General features: G+C 43.7%; 1 protein-coding gene across 3 annotated transcripts; it reads right to left on the bottom strand.

Annotated features, from left to right (window-relative positions):
* Positions 1 to 1,939: 1,939 nt before the first annotated feature.
* On the bottom strand, positions 1,940 to 24,503 carry LOC101093204 (probable G-protein coupled receptor 148). 3 transcript variants are annotated; one of them, XM_019838826.3, is made up of 4 exons: positions 24,363 to 24,503; positions 14,946 to 15,094; positions 14,750 to 14,859; positions 1,940 to 3,977 (listed from the first exon to the last, which is right to left on the bottom strand). In XM_019838826.3, exon 4 carries the CDS (start codon positions 3,953 to 3,955, stop codon positions 3,041 to 3,043), a length of 915 nt encoding a protein of 304 aa, XP_019694385.3. In that variant the 5' UTR covers positions 3,956 to 3,977; positions 14,750 to 14,859; positions 14,946 to 15,094; positions 24,363 to 24,503; the 3' UTR covers positions 1,940 to 3,040. The 3 variants fall into 3 exon arrangements, with proteins under 3 accessions (XP_019694385.3, XP_023115559.2, XP_023115558.2); XM_023259791.2 differs by lacking the exon at positions 24,363 to 24,503 and adding an exon at positions 17,238 to 20,929; XM_023259790.2 differs by lacking the exons at positions 14,750 to 14,859; positions 14,946 to 15,094; positions 24,363 to 24,503 and adding an exon at positions 11,380 to 14,739.
* Between the last annotated feature and the right edge of the window lie 429 nt (positions 24,504 to 24,932).

Below are 24,932 nucleotides of genomic sequence, written 5' to 3'. Positions count from 1 at the left end.
CTAACTTTGGTAACTTTTTTGAGTTTTTATTGCACTCTCAGCTCCCAAATTGTTTAATATTTCAGCAAAAACAAAGAGACAGCTTGGGTTTCGTGGGGAGGGAGTTTATAAAAAGGGCACGTTTTACTGGCCACATGAGTCCATTACATCACTTGTGAAGAGCCTGCCATCTACCAGGCACTGTGTTGGGTGCCAGGACACGAAGGTACTCAGCCATGGCAATCTCTGCTGCCCCGAAGACACTTGCATATTGCAGAAGAGAAGCTCCGGCTTTGAAATCCCAGAGTTGAGGATGGAAGAAGAGAGAAGGCAGACTGAACATCCAGAGAAGGAGGAGTTGGAGCCAAAATGGAGTCTAGACGTGATACAGAAGCCACTAGAATCTGAAAACAGGGTGGGCGATCTCAGGATGGGAGAGGGTAGTCAAAGCAATGGATGGAAAAGAGGCTCTTTTCCAGAAGGCAGGTGTCCACACCCAAAGCAAAGTGGAGAACTGAGGCCCAGATTTCCCAAGCAATTGGTCCACCTCTCAACAGCAATAAAATCGTCACCTTTGGCCAAGTCATATAAATGGCAAATCTGAAAGGGAAGTTCCTGACCTAAGCTCCTGCAAGGCTTTTCTAAGCTTCAGTTTTTCTCGTAAATCAGGAATAATAATACCTACATATACCTGTTATGAGAATTTGACATTTAATATACATATAATATATATATATTATGTATATATAATATATATATTATATATATATTATTAGGTGCCCCTAAATATATATATATATAATGTCAAATTATATATATATATATATAATGTCAAATTATATATATATATATATATATATATATATATAATGGTTTGTATTGTGCCAGGAGCATAATAGTTGCTCAATAGTGATATGCTCAATAGTGAGCAACTATGGTTGCTCAATAGTGAGCAACTATTTTGCTTCTGTCGTTATCGCCTGTAAATAAAACTAAATGTCATAACGGTGGATCCCGTGGAAGCACTCTTTCAGTTCTCGGTTCACCCCCATTTGGGGACAACTTCCTGTCCTGTAACTTCCTGTTCCTGTGAAACTAGGAACTACATTTCCCAGACTTCTTTACTCTTAGGGTCTGGAGGCCAGATGGGTTCCACCAGTTAGAGACAATCACTTGAGATTTGAAAGACGGAAGGAGGTGGAGGCCATCTGCCAGCTGCTGTTCCTTTTGGAAATTCACTATATTAAGGGGAGGTCTCGGGTGGGGGCGGGGGGCAGTGGTGGAAGCAGCTGCTTGACTCCAGATCCCGGCTGCAATGGTTTTCTCTTGACGCCAACAAGTGGTGGCTCCTGATTTCCCCTCCCCCAGTCCTGCCAGAGACTTTGTAAGCATCTAATTCCTGTATTAAATCCCCTCCTACAGTGATGATTCCTGTTTCCACAACTGAATCCTGACTTGCTTGGAAGTGGATGTTTCATCTAAAGAAATCTCATATGGGGGCGCCTGGGTGGCACAGTCGGTTGGGCGTCCGACTTCAGCCAGGTCACGATCTCGCGGTCCGTGAGTTCGAGCCCCGCGTCGGGCTCTGGGCTGATGGCTCAGAGCCTGGAGCCTGTTTCCGATTCTGTGTCTCCCTCTCTCTCTGCCCCTCCCCCGTTCATGCTCTGTCTCTCTCTGTCCCAAAAATAAATAAACGTTGAAAAAAAAAATTTAAAGAAATCTCATATGTATACTCCTGTGAAAGACTTTGTTTTGTGCTGCTGCCTCAAAATGGCTTAGGTTCAAGTCATGAGTTAATTGCCATGTTTAAAGCAGCTCAATGTTCTTCTCGATGCCGATGCCGTTCCCTTTGAGAACTGTTACCATTATACCATTAAAGTGTTCTGGGATCTTGAACGGTTAACTCCAAATATCACATCGAAAGGCAGAGCATAGTTTTGTAACGATTATAACCCATCCGTTATCTTTCTTTATACTTTATTTGGTTGAAAGGAAAATGGCCCCTGAAATAATTTTGCCTCCTAATGGCCATTCTTCCTTCCTGTCTTAGTATCAAGAGCCCCAATGTTTAGCCAGGGACTCTACTACCCAGCTAAAATTCATTCCCATTCTCTCTTAAAGCCAGGCATAGGCATATGAGTAAATTTGGGCCAGTTAGATAGAAGAAAAAGTATTTTGTGTAACTTCTAAAAAGTGTCTGTAGAGGGAGGGTATAGGGGCGCCTGGGTGGCTCAGTCGGTTGTACTTCCAATTTTGGCACGGGTCATGATCTCACGGTTCGTGGGTTCGAGCCCTGCGTCAGGCTCTGCGCTGATGGCTCAAACCTGGAGGCTGTTTCAGATTCTGTGTCTCCATCTCTCTCTGCCCCTCCCCTGCTCGCTCTCTCTCTCTCTCAAAAACAAATAAACATTGAAAATTTTTTTTAAAAAAAAAGGAGAGTATAGACCTTCCTTTGCCCCTTACTCCTTCCTGTTGGCTGGAGTATGAACGTGATGACAGGAACGTTAACAGCCATTTTGGGCCATGAGGTAGCATAATAAGCATGTCAGAGTAGAACAGAATGAACCTGTTGCTTGCAGAGCTGTGATATAAGACTGCATTGTCTACCTCCAGATTTCTTTTACATCAGAAAAAAAAATCTCAAACTTTACAAAATCACTGTTATTTGGTTTCTGCTTTGTTACTACATGCAGCGAAGCCTATCCCTAATTAATAGAAGAGGAACAGCCAAACTTCTCTTCCTATCAACCATGGACCAGTTCTCCATTTCTAAAAACAAGTGCGTTCTCAAAAGCTGCCTGACTACTGAAACACAGTAGGGCATGCCGCCAAAAATGTTGATCTGGGTTTAGAATTAAAGATATAAAACGATTTCCGTGAGGCCAGTTCAGCGCACACAGCAACGAAGTTTGCAAGCCAGATGAATAGCTCTGACTTACTCCCATCGCTTCCAGAATCAAACCAAGGCACCAATTTTAGGTTGCGTAAAAGGCAAGTCCTCAAGCCTGGCTGATGGTCTGCTAGGGCTAGAGTCATTGATTCCGAGTGGCTGAGTTCCAGATTAAACTGGCTCTCTGTCGTTCATAATGTGACCACACCACAGCTGACAGCACATCCAGTGGTATAATCCGCTTTGCAGCTCTCTGTTCCAGAGCCCATAGATCAGGGGGTTAAGACACTGTGCAAATGCAAAGACTCCAAAAAGTACCAGGTTTAAAGCAAAGAAAAACACCCCACACATCTTTCCCAAACCTACGAATATCAGGATTGGTATTACATGCAAACTCATCTGCACTAAATGAATAAGGACTGTTTTTTTTGCTTTGATATTTGATCTATTAAAATGGCCAGCCCGTTTGCCTTCTCGGTAGATCAGAAAGTAACTTGTAAGAATGATGGACAGAAGAAAGAAAAGGAAAACCATGCCAACGGCTCTGGCAGGAGGGCCATTCAAGATCACAGGGCACAGGGGTTCAGATTTAAAAACAGCAACTCGAGGGGGGTTAGCGCTTTCTATGAGGAATAAGCAAACATTCTTGAATATAATGATTATCCAAGACGCAGCCAGGATCCTGTACTTAACTGAATCTACAAAGGACAGAGATTTCAAAGGCCAGCAAACAGCCAGGTAAGTGTTGACCGCCATCAAGGCCAGCGTAAAGAGGATCCCTTCTCCAACACTTAGCTGGACCCCAAATACCACCCAGCACACCAGCACGGGGCTGTTCGCCAGCAGAGCCCGCATCCCTTGGAAAACCACCCCGAGGCCACAGTAGGAGGAGATGCATAGCAGATGGTGGCACAGGAGGATGTGTCGGACCTCTCTCCTCAGCTTCGAATTCTGTAACACTATTGTGATGATGATGACGGTGACGAATGTGGCAAAGAAGAAGGCCACCACATACACAGAGGCCTTCACTGTTGCTTCCAGCCTCAGCCAATCCGATATGTTGCAGTGGTCAGAAGACAAGTTCATGATCTTCAGGGCAACTTGGCTCCTGAGGGATTAAAGCACCAGAAAGAGTGAATCACGAAGCATCTTGGGTGGTTTTCCAACTCTGTGACCTTGTAAATCTCAAGGAACACATTGCACGTTTTTTGGCATAGAGGATGAAAATTTTAGATGTATGGACATGAACCAAAGAAACTAGAGAAATCAGAGGCGGCTGGGTGGCTCAGTTGGTTGAGCGTCCTACTTTGACTCAGGTCATGACCTTGCGGTCCGTGAATTCAAGCCCCGCATCTGTGCTGACAGCTCGGAGCCTGGAGCCTGCTTCAGATTCTGTGTCTTTACCTCGCTCTCTGCCCCTCCCTCACTCATCCTCTGTCTCTCTCTGTCTCAGAAATAAATAAACATTTTAAAAAATTAAAAAAAAAAAGAAACTAGAGAAATCATTTGGGGGTCTTCTCTTTATCTCAGGAGAGGGGCACATACTCAAACCATCCAAAAGGAAGATCTGAAAGGTGGACTCTCAGTACTCAGCAAATTGCTCAAAATCAGGTCAAGGTTCCACGCTCTGTGCATCCTTTTCCATCTTTGATTGTGAGAACTTTTTCAACTTGGAGCCACAAAGCACAACAGTGTAAAACTCAGTTGATTAATCACCAAGCACTTGTTAACAGCACATGCAAAGGTCTGGGGAATGCATTAGGGCAAGATCTGTAAAGGATGTGAGGAAGCTATTGATGCAGAGGCTGGAATTCATTTGGGTCCATAAAACATGACAAAGATATTAACAAAAATGATAGCAATCATCGGTGACATTTACCCAGTACTTTCTAGGGATCAAAACTGTTTTTAGAGCATATTGTTCTAACCCTGGGGTATGGTTTATGTTCCACTGAGTGGTTTTATTATGCACTTTTTTGCAAATGGGGAAACAGACTTAAGGAGGCTAAGTAACCTACTCAGGGCCATATAGTTATTGGGGAGAAGGGCCACGATTTGAATTTCAGAGTACAACGCCAGCACCCATTCTCTCAACCACTACAAGGAAGTTCATGTCAAATGCAAGGTCACTTTAAAAAAAAAGGGGGGGGGGCTGGGGGAGAAGGGTGCCTGGGCGGCTCAGTGGGTTAAATGTCAGACTCTTGATTTTAGCTCAGGTCCTGATCTCGTGGTGAGATCAAGCCCCACATCAGGCTCTGCATTGACAGCACAGAGCCTGCTTGGGATTCTCTCTCTCCCTCTCTCTCTACCCCTCCCCCAGTTGCCTGAGCCCTCTCTCTCTCTCTCTCTCTCTCTCTCTCTCTCAAATAAATAAACTTCAAAAGAAATCCAACATCAAATGCATGTTCCGAGTTCTTCTTGGGTCAATGTCATGTGACCAACCCAACTGGACCCCATTTGTAGAAATACCATTTCTGTGGTTCGGCTGGAAGACCATCCATCGAGGAAGGTGCTGGGACCTTAGGATTATTGAGGAACTGTGGCCACTGAAATGGTAAGATGTGTGTAATAGCCTCATGGAATCTTCTCAAGGCTGCACAGCAGTGAACAGCCCACTGTGCCACAGCCTGGGGAACCCCCGAATTTCTGGATCTCTGTCTCTGAAAGTCTATGGCAGAGATGCCAACTGTTGCCTCCCCGCTACTAGCTTTCCTTACTTCCCCACCACCTCAGTGTTTTGTGGAACTAGGGATAGCTATCTGACGCAGGGAGAATTATTCCGGAAACGGTGCTGAATCCACTGGTGTCTGCCTCTTAAACATCCAACTGCAAAGTCCTCACAGAGAATGTGGCCCAAGTATGATGTCATGTCATTGGCCTGCCAGTAATGGTGGGATGTGGGTGAGTGAAGAAAGTGACAGCGAGGGGCAAGAGGAGAGCAGAGGGAACGACAAGGTCCCTGAGAGTCTACAAAGGCCCTCGCAAGACAAAGAGAACAGCATGGGCTCCCAAATTTCTTTTCTTTAAATGTTTATTTATTTATTGTTGAGAGAGAAAGTGGGGGAGGGGAAGAGAGAGAGGAAGACTGAGGATCCAAAGAAGGCTCCAAGCTCTGAGCTGACAGCAGAGAGCCCGACGTGGGGCTTGAACTCCAAGCAACGAGATCATGACCTGAGCCACAGTTGGACGTTTAACTGACTAAGCCACCCAGGTGCCCCTGGGTTCCTGAATTTCTGATTCCATTGAGGTTGCTCTGCATTTTCTGTCCTTGGGTCCTAAAAATATAACACACCCCTCCATTATTTGAGCTAGCTTGAATGGGTTTCCATTTTCTTATATAAGCCCCTCGCGTGGTAAGTATATAAAGTGGACTTTAAAGAGACACAGTATATTACATTAATTTCCTAAAGGGCACGTCGCCGTGGAGACAGCTACCGCAAGCTTCTGAGAATCTAAGATGCCACGGCTCCTTATGCAATCCCTGCCAAAGTCACCGTTTTCCCTCGCATATTGCGTTGTCACCCTTTGTGGAGAATTTCCCCTGCTGGGATGGATTTTTGTGCCATTGCCGTGCGGTCAAACTCCAGGCATTTATTTCTCTACTCCCCGGCTCTCCAGAGGGGAATAGAAATTGTAATGGTCAGGGGAGCCTGAGTGGCTCAGTCGGTTGAGCACTGGACTTCGGCTCAGGTCATGATCTCGCAGTTTGTGAGTTCGAGCCCCACATCGGGCTCTGTGTTGACAGCTCAGAGCCCGGGGCCTGCTTCAGATTCTGTTCTCCCCCGCTCATGCTTGTGCTCGCTCTCTCAAAAATAAATAAACATTAAAAAAATGTCTTAATACAAAGAAATTGAAATGGTCATTGTCATTGTCAAACTCATCATCAAGCTTTCTTTTAGCTACAGCTTTTTCGGTCAAAATCTTACACCAGAACCCTTCAACGATCGATAGAAAAATGCATATCTGCCCGCATTAAATGCCTCCTCATCGCTCTCTCCCAGAGCACATTCCTGTAACTGTCCTCAGGGCACCACCACGGACACCGAGGGCTCCAGTGGAGATGGGGCAAAGTTAGAACACTCTACCCCACCAGGCGGAATCACAAGAACTGGGCTTTAAACCTAGGTCTGCTGCCAATGAGGAGTGGGGTTTTGGACACTAAAGTCGCTTCCCTTCTCTGGTCCTTCGTTCCTGACATCACAGCCGCCTAGGATTGCAAACTCCACATCCTTTCTCTCTGTCCACAAGGTCATCTTCACTCGTATCCACAGCAGCCAGCTCTTATCTGGGACTTTTCCTTATTTTTTGAGACAAGATTGGCCCTGTCCTCGATGCAGAATGTCCTCATCTGATTCCCCATGGCTGAGCCTTGAATAGAATCACCAGCTCTCTAGGACAGGTCTAGACCCCTCCCAGGATCTAAAACCCAGCCTCCGAGTCCCAGTATTAGGGGGGTCACTCCTGCCAGGCTCTTCTATAGTCCGCCTGGGCCTCCCAACAATGCCCACTCCTGGGCTAATTGTTGCCGGGTTTGACCTAGCTAATGGGCTATGCACCGCCCCCCTTTATTCAGTCTTGCTCTCACCCCTCATTCTGCCCAGAATCCTCGTCTTCTCTGTAGCTTCCCTGTTGGATTCCTCATTGCTGCTCACCAGGACTACCCTGCACCTGCATTGCCCCCCATCGGCCCCTGCACACCTGTCTAGTTCACCTGATAGCACCTCCCCAGTAGCAACGGGCGGGGCTTGGCCTGGCTGTGTTCTAAGACTTGAAACCCTACACAGAGCCTGAGTGACTCTCATTGTACTTCCTTTGGAAAAAAAATTGTACAACCTCCTTTTTTCCACCTGAATGACTGTAGCTGCAGCTATAATAAACCCCTCTCCCTCCAGATCTGATACGGTCTCAGGGAACTATTTACTATTGAGAGCAAGCAAGAACTAGTCTCTGTAGTTTTCTAATATGTTTAACACTCTGATCAACACGGCACGGTGTCACATGATTGTACTCCACAATCCTCCTTGTGCGTCGAAACGTACAATGAATACCCAATACAATGGAAAACAGTGAGGTTACAGGTGGCAAAACACAGGCACTGACATACAGAAGCTTCTCACCCAGGGGAAGAGGCAGAATACAATATAACTGGGTAGTCATAACCAGAAACATCATGTGTCGTTTCACTCATTTGCCAAGTGAGTAAGAAGGTTGGGTGTCTCTTGCGGGGTGGGGGGAGCAGGGGGACGTTGTTCGGAATAGAAGGGGTTACAGAGGCAGGGAGAGAAAGCTCGTTGGAAGAGGTGAGACTTGAATCCAGCCTTTCCAGGTTGAAAACTGGAGCAAAGCAGGGGCAAAGGTGGATAGAGACGAGGAGAAGTGCAGATTGTAGCCAACAGAAAGCAGCAAAAGCCAAGGTGGGAACTATGAGCAGATTGAATTTGGTGGAGTGGAGGCTTATTCAGAGGACAAAGTCCAGGACCAGTTTTCGAGGGCCTCGATACCTTTCCGAAGGTTAAACTTCACTTCGTAGGCAATGAGGAGACTTGCATGATCAGAATTAGAAGTAGCACATGCCACACGTTAAGAGGCGACATGGTATGCCCACCCTTGCTTGCATAGTGGTGTCTGATAGGAGCTCTGACGAGCAGGAGCCCGGCAAAGGACAAATGTGCACAGTGAAGACGCTGCTATGACAGCAGGTGGCTTGAAACTCTTTTTATAGACAGGAACGTTGCAAATCTGCAAAATCAATGAGGGCAAGTTTTATTGCCTTTCATTTATTTATGAGAGCTCAGAAAGATGAGTAATTTATTCAGGATCATGCAGCCAGACAGACGCTCCCAGTCTCCAAGTTCATATTCCCTCGCGGAGGTATATTTGCATATCAAGAGCTCATGGCAACAAATAAATCCTCATCTATACGCACGACCTCCACTTATGGATAATTCCTAGAGCGTTTTTCTTCCGGAATCGTAAAATGGGAATACCCGTTTTCTTCTGGCCCCAAATGTTCCTTTGGCTTCAGCTCTGAAAGACAACCCTGGAGGCTAACAAATGTCAGCAGAGACTTACATTCTGGCCACAACTGCCCCACAAAAAAACAGGCACCACCACTCCCTGCGAAAATCCTGTGGGAAGCAGACGTGTGGGAAGGGCTGCGTGGGCACCTAAGAACGTCAGGGAAGCAGCTGGTCTCATCCTAAGAACGCTGCTTGGGGCAACCCCCTGAGGACGACGTGCTGCCCTCGGTGAGAGACGGAATATACCAACGGATAAGGCCGACCCATATTTAAAAATTAAACTCTGATCCACAACCCGCAGCCACCTGCCAGGAAGCCAAGCCGTCCTCCACAGTCACCAGCCCAGGGGGGGCAACCTGCTGTCTCTTGTGACGGTCCAGCCAGCCAATCAACAGCCTCTGTAACAACTGGCCCCAAATGGCCAGGACTCGATTAATCACTGACAGCGTCCCTGATTTTTGTCCCTGCTTCCAACTTAGGACCAACCAGAGAGAGCCACGTATGTCCTCCCGAACAGTCACATAGACACCCCCTTCTAGTTAGCCCGCCTCCAGCTTCTCCAGGCCCCAGGCTCCCATCTGGGCAGGCCCATAAGCCTCCCCATGTTCCCCGTAGGCTCCCCTCTACTCCTCTGCCTGCCTTTGAGGCTCTGCTGCGAGGCAGCGACTGTGGCTGCCTCCCTCGCTCTAGCAAATTCTGAGTGGATGGCCTCGGTCTTTCTCATTTGGTTGGTCTTTGTTCATCTTCGTATTGGCAGGAAAAGATGGTGGTAGTGCCTCCACAACAGCACGTGTACGTGAAGCCGTTTCTCCAGGGAGCTAATGAACTTGGGGCAGCACATTTGTCCTCTCTGTTTTGTGCCCCATCCTCGTCAGCAGCAGGGTCAAGGGAGACAGATTCCTCCCACGGAGGGCCACTGCCTGCCTTGTCCTCATCATGAGCACTGGGGCACTCCCAGCTACGGGATCTCCCCCTTCCCCTCACCTCTGCAGGAGCCAAGGTAGGTTCAGAGGACCCAAGACGAGCATTCCTCAACAGACACCCCGCTTCCGAAGAAAACCAAGGGAGCATCGGATGTGTGCTAACGTGGGGGAAGGGCCTGGAAGGGAGTTAAGGAACGGGTAACGACACAAACTGGAACAGTGGCTAATTCGCGATGATTACTCACTACGAGACCACTCTGGTGAGAGATGCCTCCTTCCATCAGCACACCAGCCCAGGAAGGTGGCACAATTATTATTTGCATTTTTCCGAAGAGAAAGCTGAGAGATCGAGGCAGGAGGGAACTCAGCCAGGGTTAATTAGCTGGTGACAGGGACACTGGAGCTTGGAGCAGGCAGTCCCCCCTGCAGGTGTGATCTCTAAGCCACTGGGCCAGGCATTCCCCGCCCCCCCGACCCCGCTCCCCACGTCGGGGAAAGACTCCACATACATAAAAGTTGTGAGGAGCTCCACACACCTCTCAGGGAGTTGCCAGTTAATGGTGAAATCTGGCTTCAAACCCAATTCTCCTGATTTCTGAGACGACATTTTGTTAATGTCGTTTGTTAAGGTTTTTCCTAACGGTACTGGTGCGGGTGGGTTGAATTCTTTTGTAAAAAGAAAAAAAAGGAAAACTTAGCAGGTGTTGTGATCCGAATTGTGTCCCACTCAAGTTCATATGTCGAAGCCCTAACCTCCAGAACCTCCAGTATCTGCATCTGGAGACTGGGTCTTTAAAGAGGGAATTACGTTAGAATGAGGGCGGGAGGGTGGGCTGTGATTTCATCTGATTGGTGCCCTTGTGTCCCTGTAAGAAAAGGAGATTAGGGGACTGGGTGGCTCAGTAGGTTGAGCATCCATCTGACTTCGGTTCAGGTCATGATCTCGAGGTCCGTGGGTTCGAGTCCCGCATCGGACTCACCGCTGTCAGCACAGAGCCTGCTTCGGATCCTCTGTCCCCCTCTCTGTGCCCCTCCCCTACTTGCACTTTCCCCCAAAATAAATAAAGTTAGAAAAAAAAGAAAAGAAAAGAAAAGAAGAAAAGAAAAGAAAAGAAAAAAAAAAGAAAAGAAAAGAAAAGAAAAGGAGATTAGGAAACCCAGAGAGCATCCAGATGCGTGCGCACAGAGAAAAGACCTTGTAAAGAGGCGTCAAGAAGACAGTCATCTGTAATCCAAGGAGAGAGACCTCAGAGAAAATCAACCCTGCCAGCACCTGGATCTTGGACTCCCAGCCTCCAAAACTGTGAGAAATTAAGTTTCTGTTGTTTAAGTCACCCCGTCTGCGGTATTTTGTCTTGGCAGCCCGAATAGACTGATTCCACGGGGCAGAGCAGCTCCCGGCTCCCACCTTATTTCCAGGTAGCTGAGAAGGTCTTCCCACGGGTCTCTCCAGACTCTCCCCACCCCCAGAACCTATGCCCTCTAAGAGGGAGGAGGGCCGTTCCTTCCTGGGCCTCGCGGTCAGTCAGGCAGTGGATGCCAAGGTTAGGGCCAGTATCTGACTTACCACCAGCAGAAAGGACTCATCAGCTGAGAACAGACTTCAGGAATGATTTCATGTGCTCTGTAGTTGCTGGCAGAAGGCCAATAAGATGAAGTGGATACTTCCAGAATAGCTCTTAGAACCCCCCCACCGGATGATCAGAACGTCTCCTCTCCCACGATAGACACGCCCGCCCCACGTTAAACGTTTAGTCTTCCCCTTTGCTCTAATTGTGGCCTTACTTCTCTGGTATTTTAAAAATACCACTCCAGTCTGGGAAGCTTTGGTGATCTCCACTGTTATTCTCCTCAAAGCTGGCAGGAAGGAAGGGAGGAGACCGGTGTCTACTCAGCACCAGTCACTCGACGTCAAGGACAAGCACTTAGTAAATATTAGCTATGACCGTTAATCATCTGAGAACAGCTCTGGAGGTGACGTGGGAACTGGATGAAATCACAAAGCCTCTGAAGGTGTATCCTGTGACCTCTGAAGGCAGAGAGATCACACATTTTTCTGAGTGCTTTTCTAGGCAGTTAACTTTTTAACTTTGAACTTGCCTTTTCACATATAAAGGGAAATTCTCTAGCTTCCCTCCCCAGTTTTGTTCTGGCCACAATTTTGATGCACAGATATTCTTTGAAGTACTCACAGGATTCATTAATCCAGAGACCTGCCACCTGGTTTTAATAGAAACTTGGCCTTTTCTAAACTATTTAATGCGTAAAAACACATCTTGCAAAACAACGTGCACACACATGTTTACTTGAGACTTTTGAAACACCAGGCTGCCCACAAACAAGGCTAGGGTGAAAAAAATTCCCCCAAACCTGGAATATAAGTAAATATTAAATAATGAAGTATTGAAAAGAAGGTAGCTCGTAAGAATGGTGACAAAGCACTTTTCATTTTATAACCTAAATAATAGTAAGTGTGTGATCTAACATTACAGTCACCGTGATAACAAAAAGGACACAATTTAAGGACACATTTCGCCGTCCCATATATATCTGCAGATAGAAATAGACATAGGAGCCATTCTAGGATTTCAGAAAAGGATTGTGCATTACTAACTCTAAGAAGATCACATGTAACGACATTTTCCGTGAATCTTCATATAAACTTAAGTAATGAGTTTATACAAAATTATGGTCCACTGGCTAAAAGCAGAGCCATTCAGTTCTGCTTGGAAGGAGCCCTCTGCATTGGCAGGGGACTAACCAAGAACAAAAGTGGCAGTCCCAGCCGACAGACATCTATTCTATCAGTTGGTGAATTCCAGCTATAGGTATCATCCACCTTTCGAAAGGTCATGTTTCACCGCTTTGCTTTTGAGAAAGATCTACGTCAGTTCCTGTTTTTACTAACTGCAAGAAATAAAGAGGATATTTGTTTTTACAAAAAAAAAAAAAAAAAAGGCAAAAAGCCACCATAGCATCCCGCACGTGTTTTGCAGGGAGCCACCATAGAGGCAGCACGCATCCCGAGCTGCGAGAGCGGCCCCACCACCTGCTTCCCCGGAACCGTGCTCAGCATCTCGTCTTCAGGCTGCCAGAGTTTTGAGCTGTGTCTATGAGTTTTACCTCAATTTATTTTGTGTATCCATTAGCAAGATGTGTCCTGTGGTATCAGAAAAGTCTACGAGAGGTAATTTGGGGGGTTTGGGGACGCTTACAAGTTTCTCCGTATAAATTAATGGTAACTGCCTCTTCGCTTGATGTTCTGGTTTACGAAAGGTTTCATAGGAACACTGGGCTTTCAGGTAGCAGGGTAAACCCGTCCATGTGGGCCCACCAACACGGATCTAATCGGTGGAGACACACAGTAAAACACGCCAGGTGTCTGACACCATGGAGCTTCCGTGGTCCTGAGCCCCTGACGGTAACCGGGCAGGCAGTAAGCAGACGGTATTTTTCTCCCTTCCTCCCTATCTCTCCAGATGCCAAAGGTCAGTATGATGTCTATAAACCACAAAAAGCAAACAGTAATCTGTATGTTGCTAAGCATGTGATTCACTGCTGATACCATTTCCCAGACTCTGAGAGGATTTTGTCTTCGGTCTGTTGGTTTGTCTCTATCGAGTTGCATCTAGTTTTGAAACCCACTGAAGCGATTTTACTGTTGGATTATTGAAATTACTAAGCTATTCAAGAATTAATTACCTGCGTATCACTCCAACATTATTAAAGCTTACAGATCAACAATAGCTGCCAAGATAGTGAATTCTGTGTTCTGCTGGTAAGCAATCCTCCACACCACAGCCAATGGGTTTGCTTCGTCGCACAGAGAGTTGGCCCATCCCCAGCATCGGGACATACCCTTTCTGCCTCAACAGACCACACCTGGCTTTAGCCATAAAGCAGATGTTTTCTTGGTAGGATCTCGGCAAAGCTGGAATCAGCAGATGCCGTGAAGCTCTTTGGCTTTCTCTCTCTGACTCAGCATTGGGGATTGCTGTAAACTCTCTGTCAGGTTTAATCCTATTTCCCCCAACTAAGCTCCAATTGTATTATAGCTATTCTTCCTACCCTTTTTTACATGCTATGATTTGTTTCACTGATGAAAAGCACTCCCTTAGTTTTGAAATCCACATATAATATATATTACTTGTCAAATTCTCTTACCTGTGTTAGGTATCTTTGAGTAAAATATATACTATGCTTGATTATATGTCATACAAAGTTGACTCTCTAGACCTGAAAACTATGATTTAAATAATTGAAAGTAAAACCCGTGGAATGCCTTAACCATGGCCTTCTCTGAAAACTTTTACTTAGCACATAGTTAGTAACTTTATCTTTTACTTAGTTATTATATAATTGATTTCTCTCGGTTTTCAGAAGCGTATATATTTACAGAGTTTCTTTGGCAGGGATATAAGCCCACGGGTCACAGTGAAATCTATTACCATATGAATGGACTCTCATTTTTCCATATTAAAGTCCACTTGTACCAAGTTATTAATGCCCTTGCTTATTTTCACTAACATTTATATTTGCCTTTTAGGAGTGGCATAGAATTTTGAATCATATTTATAGAGCAAATGGCTATTTCAATATTTATCCTTGTGACAATCTTAAAATATGACCACTATATTGATCTGTTTATTTAATAGACTTATTCCCAAGTAAAGAAACATCATTGTTGTCAGTGTTATTTTGCAAACATGATCTGTAATTATATTTTGTATTTTTCAACAGGAATTACATTCTAAGTATTGGTGACAAAGAAAACCATTGATGTCAAAAAAACCCAGCTATGTTATCATTCAACCACTTTTGAATGATCAAAAAAATTTATAATCTGAATTTTAAAATTCACACCCATGTCCCATTTTCTCCACTTATATGTTCACTCACTCATTCATTCATTCAATAAACGTGTATTGTGTACCCACCTTGTAACAGGCACTGTGCTAAATGCTGAGCTTGCAGAGAAGAATGAGATATGGTCTTTGTCCTCAAGAGATTTACTTCACGAGTTTGGAAGTAAGAGCAGGTATGCACTCTGGTGTAGTGTTTGAGAGAGATGACAAAAACATAGATCAATTTCACACATTTTGGATTGGAGAAAACTTTCGAAAAACCACAAACCTTTGGTTAGACAGATGTGTGTTTTTCTTCTCCTTTTCCCAAGAAGAGGATCTGGGGAAGGTATTCTTTTTCTTGCATGAAAAACCAGGACAGGAAATGATGAGATGAATCCCGGACAGTAGAGACATGGGGCTAGCAGGAGGAACTCACTGGAAAGAGCAAGAATACCAGAAAGTTTAGTAAGGCTGACTGAAGAAGACAGAATAAAGAAGCCCTCTAGAAAACCACAACTGGGCAAAAAAGGCTGGAACTGTGGATAGGAAATGGGGACCAATGATAAAGGCTAACTTGTAAATGATGCACGCGGAAGGCAAACAGCCATGAAATAATCGAATTTAAGGAAAAGTGTGTTTGAGAGGTATAGATAGCTAGGCCTACATACTGGCCAACTTCTGGTTTTGACCCAAATGACTTTCAAAGCCAGCAGAATGCAGACATATAATGAAGCTGCCCCCTCAAAGAATAACGACCAGTCACCACAGGGATTCTCAGTGTGCAAGACAACTGGATGGATCCAGGCGACAACACAAGCGCAGGATGCAAGGCCTCCTGGGAGATGAGGGTGGGCTTTAGATAGGAGAGCAACGGCTGATGTACATCTCCCAGCGGTGTGTACCCCACAAATGTACATCTGTGTCATTCTGGCCTTGAGATTTGCTCCCATACTCCGAGAACCTTCCCAAAGAACTATAAATTTCCTGCCTTCTTTTTCACCACCTCCTTGGCCGCTTAAACCATTCACATCCATGAGCTCAGCCTCCCGCAAACTAACAGCAGATATGGAACCCTTGGCTGTAGCAAAGTCCATGAATCAGGCTTATATCATGAGTCTCTGGTTATCACCAATTTCACCTAACCTGAGCACCTACCCCGTTTCAGACTTTCAGCCTACCCTGATCTTAAATGTGTGGTTGCCATTTAGTCTATGTTTTGACTCCCTAAATGTCTGGTCTCAAAACATTGAATATTATTTCTGGACGATCCAGGACTGGAGCCGCATGAGGACATTTGCTGTTTCAGAGTTGTCAGAGTAGCACCATGCAAATCCCCACCTGACCCCAAAGGAAATGTGACCTGGTCAGAAGGCAAGTGCACTAACGAGAGGAAGTGCAGTCTCCAGACAGAGGACCATAGGTGATAAAAGGGATGAGCCAAGAGTGAGTGGGGACCAGTTTGGGGACTTTAGTTTGTGTGAGCAGAGAAGAAGAATCCATATAACCAAAGAGGGATGCGCTGTCTCTAGATTGTATTAATACATGCTATTTTAAGACTTAGAGATGGTTTGCTTGTGAGGTTAAGGTGCCTCTTTGTACCACGTCAGGAGGTGACTAGTTTGATCCTGGAAATGTAATCTATGGAAACCATTCAGTGTATTTGTAGGTTCAACAGAAAGGTATTGAAATAGCAGCTGAAAATAGAAGGATGTTTGTTCCCTTGGAAGCAATGAAAAGCAAAGAGTAAGAAGTTAATAATGCATCACCATTGAAAAAGCAAAGGGGTCCCGAGTAATGCAATATCCTGATCTACTTAATAAGCATATCCCATAAGCTGAGAGATACTCATGAGGTTGCCACAGTGTTATTACTTTATTCTGCTATGTGCTAGAGTACTCTGAAGTATCTATAGTTAGTTAAATGGAAAAATAAGGCAGGATCCCTGCATTTGTGGAGCCCGCAATCTTTTAGGGAAGATAGATGAGCAAGCAAATAGTTTCGATTCTGTAATTTAAGTGCTTAATTCCAAGTGCCATGGAAACCAGACGAGGGAGTCTAATCTTCCTAAAAGAGTCAAGGAAAACTTCTCGTGGGACAGTGACTCCAGAAAATAAGAAACATTCATCCATACAGCTAGCCAGCCTCTTAGTACTCAACAGCCAGTTGAGTACCTTCAACTGTTCTAGATGAGGTGGATGCAAATTTGAAGAAGACAGACAAGGTCCTTCCCTGAGTGAAATTTACATTCTGGTGGAGGTTAGATGGCATCACTAGGAGAAACACAGAATGGCGCCTTAAGACCCTCCAATATCCACTTTTGGGCCTCATTTCTTCACCCACAGGTATTCTCCTACTGAGACCGGGGTGCCTCGACCACTCAAACTGGAGCATTTCCGTCCTATGGGCTTAGTTCTCATCATGAAACCAAAATGCCAGTGTATTGCTTATCATCACCATGGGATAATTCCAGAAGGGCATGTGCAGATAAAATCAAGTTTCCGAAAATGCAGAGCTGAGGGTCAATGCCAAGCAGAAATAAAAGTGAGAAACGAGATGCCCAGACATGAGAACTCCTCACCTCACATTACGAGTGGAAGTCTTTTCTGCCAGTGGGAAACTGAGTTCTCTTCTCCAGGAAAAAAGTATGTGGAAGAGTAGCAGGAGTTTCTCCATGAATCCTGGGAAGAACCCCCAATACCCAGCATCTAACAGAAGTGAGTCAAGGGAAGTGCCTCACTTCACATTCTCCCAGGCTCCTGAGCCTCAGACCCAGAGCCCCTTCCCTGGGACCACAGCCAGTTTCACACTGTGATTCCCGAGAGCTGCGGGCTCTCAGAGGAAGCGGGGACTTTTTGTGCTAGCCACTTCTTGAAAGAACACGCTGCTCCTTCTGTCCAAGGAAGAAATAGAGGAACCTGAGGCCAGTGCTTCTCCTGCACCCCTTCTGGAGTTGGGACCCACTTCATGGTGTTTCAAGCTGACAAGCGAAAATGTCTCTAGAGAGAGCTAAAAAGTTTCGTCACCCCACCACGAGGGAAAGACGCAAGCCACTGGAACCAATGGTCTTAAGCCAGGCTAGCCTTCAAAAATCTCATGGTACAGCTATAGAAATGACCACAGTTTCATACAGAGGCAAGAGAAAGGCAGTCAGAAGCTTCTCCAAGGCACAGTTGGTGCCGTTCTGAAAATTCAGACTTCCTGTTTGCCAACATGTCTGCTTTAAGTCTCTCAATCTGTTAATTACATCGCAAGTGTTATACACCAACTTTTTCTCATATTTATAGCCTTCGTTTCTTTTTAAACTTTCAAGTAATATGTTTGTTGTCAAAAATGTAAAATTAGCAAAAAAAAAAAAAGAGAAAATGTAAAATAACAGGCATAAATAAGAAAAATGAAAATCCCCCATAATTCCACTTGAAGATAACTGCGGTTGGTATACATCCTTCCAGGCTGTTTCCTGCGGTGAGGGTGAGCTTTTCAACATCCATTCCACTTCACACCGTTGTAGATATCCGTGCAGATTTGTTGGGAATTACCCCATGTCTACCACCATTATAGAGACTGATCTGGCTAAACTAAATTACAATAATCTTATGCTCTTGCCAACAGTGTTTGTTTTAGGAACCAGTACCCAATCCAGACCTAAGCCAATCAACACAAAGCATGCCTCTGGAAATGCCACACAATCAAGGTGGTCCAGTCAGAAGGAAGCGTAGGGCTCCCGCCAGAGACCTGGGGAGAAACACTCCTTTCTCTGCGGTTGGACAACCGGAAGCTGTTGGAGGCCAGCTTGCCTCCGTGACACAAACCAACTTTCAGCCCAAGCAGGCGCTACAGAAGGCAAAAAAGAGATATAAAAAGAAACTGGGTTTTTAAGGAGCTTTCTGAGCTGCTAAATTCAGCTGACATTAAAATCTATCTTACTTCTGGAGTTTCTACTTATATGAACAAATAAATTTGCTTGTTGAAGTGAGTTTAAAGGGAATTTTCTATTGCTTATGAGTTGCATCCTAAATGACTCATGTAGATACTTTTATTAAAATGGGGCCATCTTGTACACATTGTTTATGCTTTCCTGCCTACAAATACATAATAACCATCTCTCCTTTTTTAAGATAAATATACTTTTACAAAATTGTTAATTTCGTCAGAGTAGTCCATTATATGGACAGACATTAAATTACTTCTCCAATTCCCTTTTGAGGGGGCATTTTACATTGTTTCTGGATTTTTCTATATTTTGTAAACAATTCTGTGTTGAGTTTTCTAAATGTTAGAGAACATACGTTTTCCTTGGGACGCATTTCTACTGTAGAATGTCTGAGTCAAAGTATGTACTTTTTCAAGGGTTTTGATTCATATTGCCAAAAGGCCCTCCCAAAGATTTATTTCAATTATATTCCAAGCAACAGACCACAAGAATGCTCAAAAAGCCTCTCTTCCTCCTCCCAGCCAGGAACTCGTATATAAAGTTTCAACACATATAAAGTTTCAACACATATAAAGGAACTCATATATAAAGTTTCAACACATATAAAGTTTCAACACAAGTAGTCCCTATAGATGTGTTAAATGGTGCATACCCTTTGTTGCTTAATTTGCACTTAAAAAATCATATAGCATGCTTATAATGTTTATTTTTCATATATCTATTTGCTTGTTGTATTTCTCTTTTTCTAAATTGCCACTGGCATCCTTTGCCCATTTTTAATTGAAGCACTGACTTCTTACAGATTTGCAACAGTTGTTAATATGTAAGATTATTACGCACCTGCGTATTATACATGTTGCGAATCATTTTCACGGCACGCCGCCACGTGCCCTTTAATTTGCACAGTATTTTTCACCGTTCTGAAGTTTTAAATTTTAATTAAGTCGATCAATCTTTTCATTTTACTTTTTTCCTGCCCTTTCTGTGTCATTCTCTAACCAGAGAAGTCACAGCAGCAACAAACCAATGCTCGGGACGCCCGAGACTGAGCCGTAGGGAGGCAGCCCGGAGTTGTCTGGACCCTTCCAGCCCTGACTACTTCTCCCCGGCCTCCCCTGCAGTGAGATGTGGTTTGTGATTAAACGATAGCCAGTGGGATGAGAGCGGTTATGTGCAACTTCCTGGTTGTGCTCTTTAAAGGGAAATGCCTTCCCCTGGATTTTCACTCCCTCCTTGGGTGGGAGTGAAGAAATGGTGGTAATCTCGTAGATGAGCAAGATACCTGGGGATGACAGCACAAGCCAGAAGGACCCTGTGTCACTGACACTGTGACAAGTCCATACCTCCTAGACTGCTTATAACTGGACTCTTTCATGAGCAAGAAATAAACTTCTCTCCTGTGAGAGCCACTGTTATTTTGGGGCTTTATTATGGATTCAAACCTGTATCCTGACTTAAAGAGTAACATATGACTCCATTCTACACGCATACACACATCCCAGCACGCACACACACACCAGTATAAAAGAAGATAAAGAAAATTATTAATGGTAATTAATTCAGGGAATGGGATTGCAGGAGTTTGGGAGGAAATAATGAACATTTCTTTTAATATTGACTTTAGTTTTTTAGTCCAGGTAGCTCTGACTCATGCAGTCATGTTATCTAACATGGTGAAACACTTTTTTTTTTTTTTTTTTACTAGCCCCTTCACTTAAAGTCACAGCCCTAGACTTTACGGGTGGAAGAAAAGTGTACTGGAGGCAACAGAACAAGCATCACAACAGGTGGAAGAGTGTAATTTTAACAACACTGGCTGTGTCGTCCACGGTGAGTGTGTACTTTAGAACTACCATTGACCAGCATTCAATGACATCAGTGTATTTCTTTTCAGATAAACATTTTTATCTTTTTTTAAAGGTTGCCAGAAAATTATTGCAGGACTCTCTACCGGATTGTGAGCTATAATATATAATGCGTATCTCAATATGTTTTTCCCATAAAAGGAAAAATATTTAGAATAATTTCAATACACCTAAGGCAAAAGTTCTTCTGTTTTTTAAAAAGCCCTTGCAAATTTAAATATTCATTCACCTGTGCCTCTAAATATCCAAATAAGTTATGTTTTTAACATATACTGACATATGTCCCTTTCACTCACAGAAAAAGATCCAGAAGGATGCACAACACATTGACAATAATGGTTATTTTCCAGAAAGGGTATTGGGTTAGCTTGGGGGAAAGGGAAGGCTGGAGGAAAACTTTGACTTTTTATATTAATCAGGTGTGTATAGTTTGTATCTTTACAATGAGACTAAATTCATATATTGAATTCGTAAATTTAAAAAAAGCAACATGCAGGGGCCCCCGGGTGGCTCAGTCAGTTAAGCATCTGACTTTGGCTCAGGTCATGATCTCACGGCTCGGGAGTTCGAGCCCCACATCGGGCTCTGTGTTGACAGCTGGGAGCCTGGAGCCTGCTTTGGATTGGGTTTCTCTCTCTCTCTCTCTGCCCCTCCCCCACTCGCACTCTGTCTCTGTCTTTCAAAAATAAGTAAACATTAAAAAAAATTTTAATGCATAAAAATAAAAATAAATAAAAAACAATGTGCACATTTTAAATAAACAGTGGGAACATAAACTAAAAATATTTTTAAGTGGAAAATCTATAGCCTGTGATTTTTCAGGAATGTGTTGCAGCTGATAAGACTGGACATGTTAGATAAGATGATTCCTGCTACCCATAACAGAAACCCCCAACTCTTACGGGCTTGAGCTGTCATGCAAATCTTTTTCTCCTATAACAAGGAAGGTCGTGTAGGCTCCAAGGTTGATTATTTCCCTGGCTTCGCGCGATCATCAAGGTCTAGGGCCTCTCTGTCTTTTCGATTTGTCATCTTCTGCAGGCTGACTGTTTGCCCTCGTTCTGATTCCCCTCACAGATGACCACAACAATTCCTGCTGTCATATCTAGACATTACAACATGCAGAGAAAGAAAAAGGCCTCTCTTCCGGAGTCTTCTTAGGACAGAAATATCTTTCCCAGAACTCTTCCTCCGGCCTATTGGCCAGAACTGAGTCACAAGCCCATTCCTGAACCAACCTTGGCAAGAAGAGGGGAACGGTCACTTCGGACTTAGACTAATTGTCAATCGTGAGCAATAAACATATAGGAACTGAGCAAAACAATGAGACTTTCTAAACATTATCTCTTCAAAGAGATACACATGAATCAGAAAACTCAATATTGTGAAATTGTCAGTTCTCTCCAAATTGATCTTGACATTCAATGCAAAACCCTAGGAGGCTTTTTAAAAAAAAAAAAAGAAAAGAAAAGAAATTAACAAGTTGATTCTAAAATTTGTACATAAAAACAAAGGACCTAGAATACATAAAACAACTTGGAAAAAGAAGAACAAAGTTGGAGGAATAACACGACCGAATTTTAAGATTTACCGTAAGAGCTACAATAACTAAGACACTGTGATATTGGTATATGGAGAGACCTATACCAATGATAGTGTCTGGAAAAAGATGTCATGGTAAATCAACAGTCAATGGAGAATATTTTCAACAAATAGTGCTAAAACAATTATATTTTTTTCATTTATATTTATATATTTTTAAGGATGAACCTTGATGTGTACTTTGAATCATATACAAAATTCAACTTGAATGGATCATAGACCCGAATGTAAACCCAACAACTATACAGTTTTTAGGGAAAGAAAACAAAATAGGAGAAAAATCTTTACAACCTCAGGTCAGGCAAATATTGATTCTATAGGACACAAAAAGCTCAAACCGTCAAATAAAAAGTGTATAATTTTTTCCATATTCAAAACTCCCACCTTTGGACTCATAACTTAATAATGAAAAGACAGATAACACAGTTTTTTAAAGAGCCCAGTATTTGAATAGACATGTCTCCAAAGAAGACATACAAACTGCCAAGAAGACATGAAAAGATGCTTATCATCACTAGGCATTAGGGAAAGATAGATTAAAGCCACAATGAAATACCACTTCATACCCACTAGGAGAGCTAAAATCAAAAGGAAGGACAAAAACCAGTGCTGGAGATGATGTGGAGAAACTGGAACCCTCATACACTGTCGGTGGGAATGTAAATGAAGCAGCTACTTTGGAAAACAATTGACAATGTCTCAAAAGGCAAACATAGAATTACCATATGTCCCACCAATTTCGTACCAACTAGATACCCCCAAAATGAAAACGTACGTCCACACAAAAACATGTACACAAATGTTCAGAACAACGTTGTACATAATAGCCCAAAAGTGAAAACAACCCAAGTGTCCATCAACTGATAAGTAGATAAACAAAGTGGGGTTTACCCATAGAGTGGAATATTATTCAACCATGAAAAAGGAGTGATACGTGCTCCAACAGGCATGAATCTCGAATACATTATGTTGAGTAAAAGAAACAAGAAACAAACAAACCAAAAAACCCCGCATATTATATGATTCCATTTACATGAAGTGTCCAGAACAGGCAAATCTATAGAGACATAAATTAGATGAGTGGCTACCAGGGTCCAGGGGGAGGAGAGAATGGGATGTAACTGCTAATGGTTATGGAGTTTCTTTGCAGGGAGAAGAAAATGATCTGGAATTGGACAGTGTTAGTGGTTGCACAACTTTGGAAAACAGTTTGGCAGTTTCTTCAAAAGTTTCTACGGTTACCATGTGACCCAGCCCTTCTACTCCTACGTATTTACCCAAGAGAAATGACTACATACGTTCATACAAAAACCTGTGCACAAATGTTCATAGCATAATTATGCATAATAGCCAAAAAGTGGAAACAATCCAAATGCCCATTAACTGGTGAACAAACAAATCTTGGTATGTTGATACCGAGAATACTATTCAGCAATAGAAAGGAATGGTTAAGCTATACTCACACACACTGACACACACAATATGGGTAAACCCCAGAAGAAACCAAACCCAAAAAGATACCAAATGCATAATTCCATTTACACCATATTCTGGAAAAGCCAAAACTGCAGAGACAGAAATCAGATCAATGGTTGCCAAGAGTTAGGGATGGACAGAGGGATGACTACAGAGAGGCAGAAGGGAAGTTTTTTGGTTTTGTTTTTGTTTTAATTTTTTTTTCTTTAACATTTATTTATTTTTGAGACAGAGAGAGACAGAGCATGAACAGAGGGAGGGGCAGAGAGAGAGGGAGTCACAGAATCTGAAACAGGCTCCAGGCTCTGAGCAGTCAGCACAGAGCCCAACGCGGGGCTCGAACTCACATACCGCGAGATCGTGACCTGAGCCGAAGTCGGACGCTTAACCGACTGAGCCACCCAGGCGCCCCGGGAAGTTTTTTGTTTTGATGGAATTGTTCTAAGTCTTGAATGATACAACGGCAAACATTTGTTAAAACTTAAAACTCAAAGAACTGTAGGATTCAAAAGGTGATTTTTTTTTTTTGCTGTATGTAAATCATACCCCAATAAATCCAATTAAAAAAAGTAAACTACATTACCTTAATCCACCTCCTCTCTCCAAAACAAAAACAAAAACAAAAAACTCTATTGAAACTTGAATAGACAAGTTTAAATTTAAATTTAAATTTATTTAAATTTCAGAGATTCTTGTAAAGAGGAAGAAAAGCCAAGTGCATTTACTTCCTCAAAAGCATGCATCCTCCATTTTCCAAAACACAGTTAAACACCTGTGAATACCCACATGTCACCAGCTTCGTAAAAACTTTTAGCAATCGACTACTTACTTTTCTGAGAAAGAAATCAGCTTGGCCAAGACTGTCTGTCCCTGTTCCTCCAACCCGGTCACACTTGTGTTCAGCTGGCAGCCGGCTGCTGGTTAGGAGGATGTTTCGTTTCGAGCGTTTTCACTTCCTCCAGAAGGAGGTTACTGTGGGCAACAGTGGATAAAATCGAGAGTGATAAAATTGGATCCAATCTGCTCACACGAGAGGTGTGGCGGGTAGAACCCATGCTCTGCCCACGTCCCCTCGGATCTCTTCCCCGTTTCCCCTAGTTGTATGCTTTCCCTCCCAGAAGCCAGCATCTGCTTCTCTCTGTTGGAGGACCACCCTCAGGTCACCCAGATCCACCCCCCTGCTGCATTTGGTAAACCAGTAATCCTGGGAAGAATTCACCCTCATGGCAGCAGTCCCTAACTAGCGACTTTGGTGGATAGTCTATCTAAGCTCCTTTGTACCCGATGAAGACAAGTCCAAGGTATATTTTACACCACTGCTTCTCATACTTTTACGCTGGTATGAAGTGGCTGGGAATTGAGTTCAAATGTAGGTTCTGAGAGGCGCCTGGGTGGCTCA

Source organism: Felis catus, chromosome C1, assembly GCF_018350175.1.
Source record: "Felis catus isolate Fca126 chromosome C1, F.catus_Fca126_mat1.0, whole genome shotgun sequence".
NCBI classification, from domain to species: Eukaryota; Metazoa; Chordata; class Mammalia; order Carnivora; family Felidae; genus Felis; species Felis catus.
This window is presented reverse-complemented; position numbering and strand designations above follow the sequence as displayed.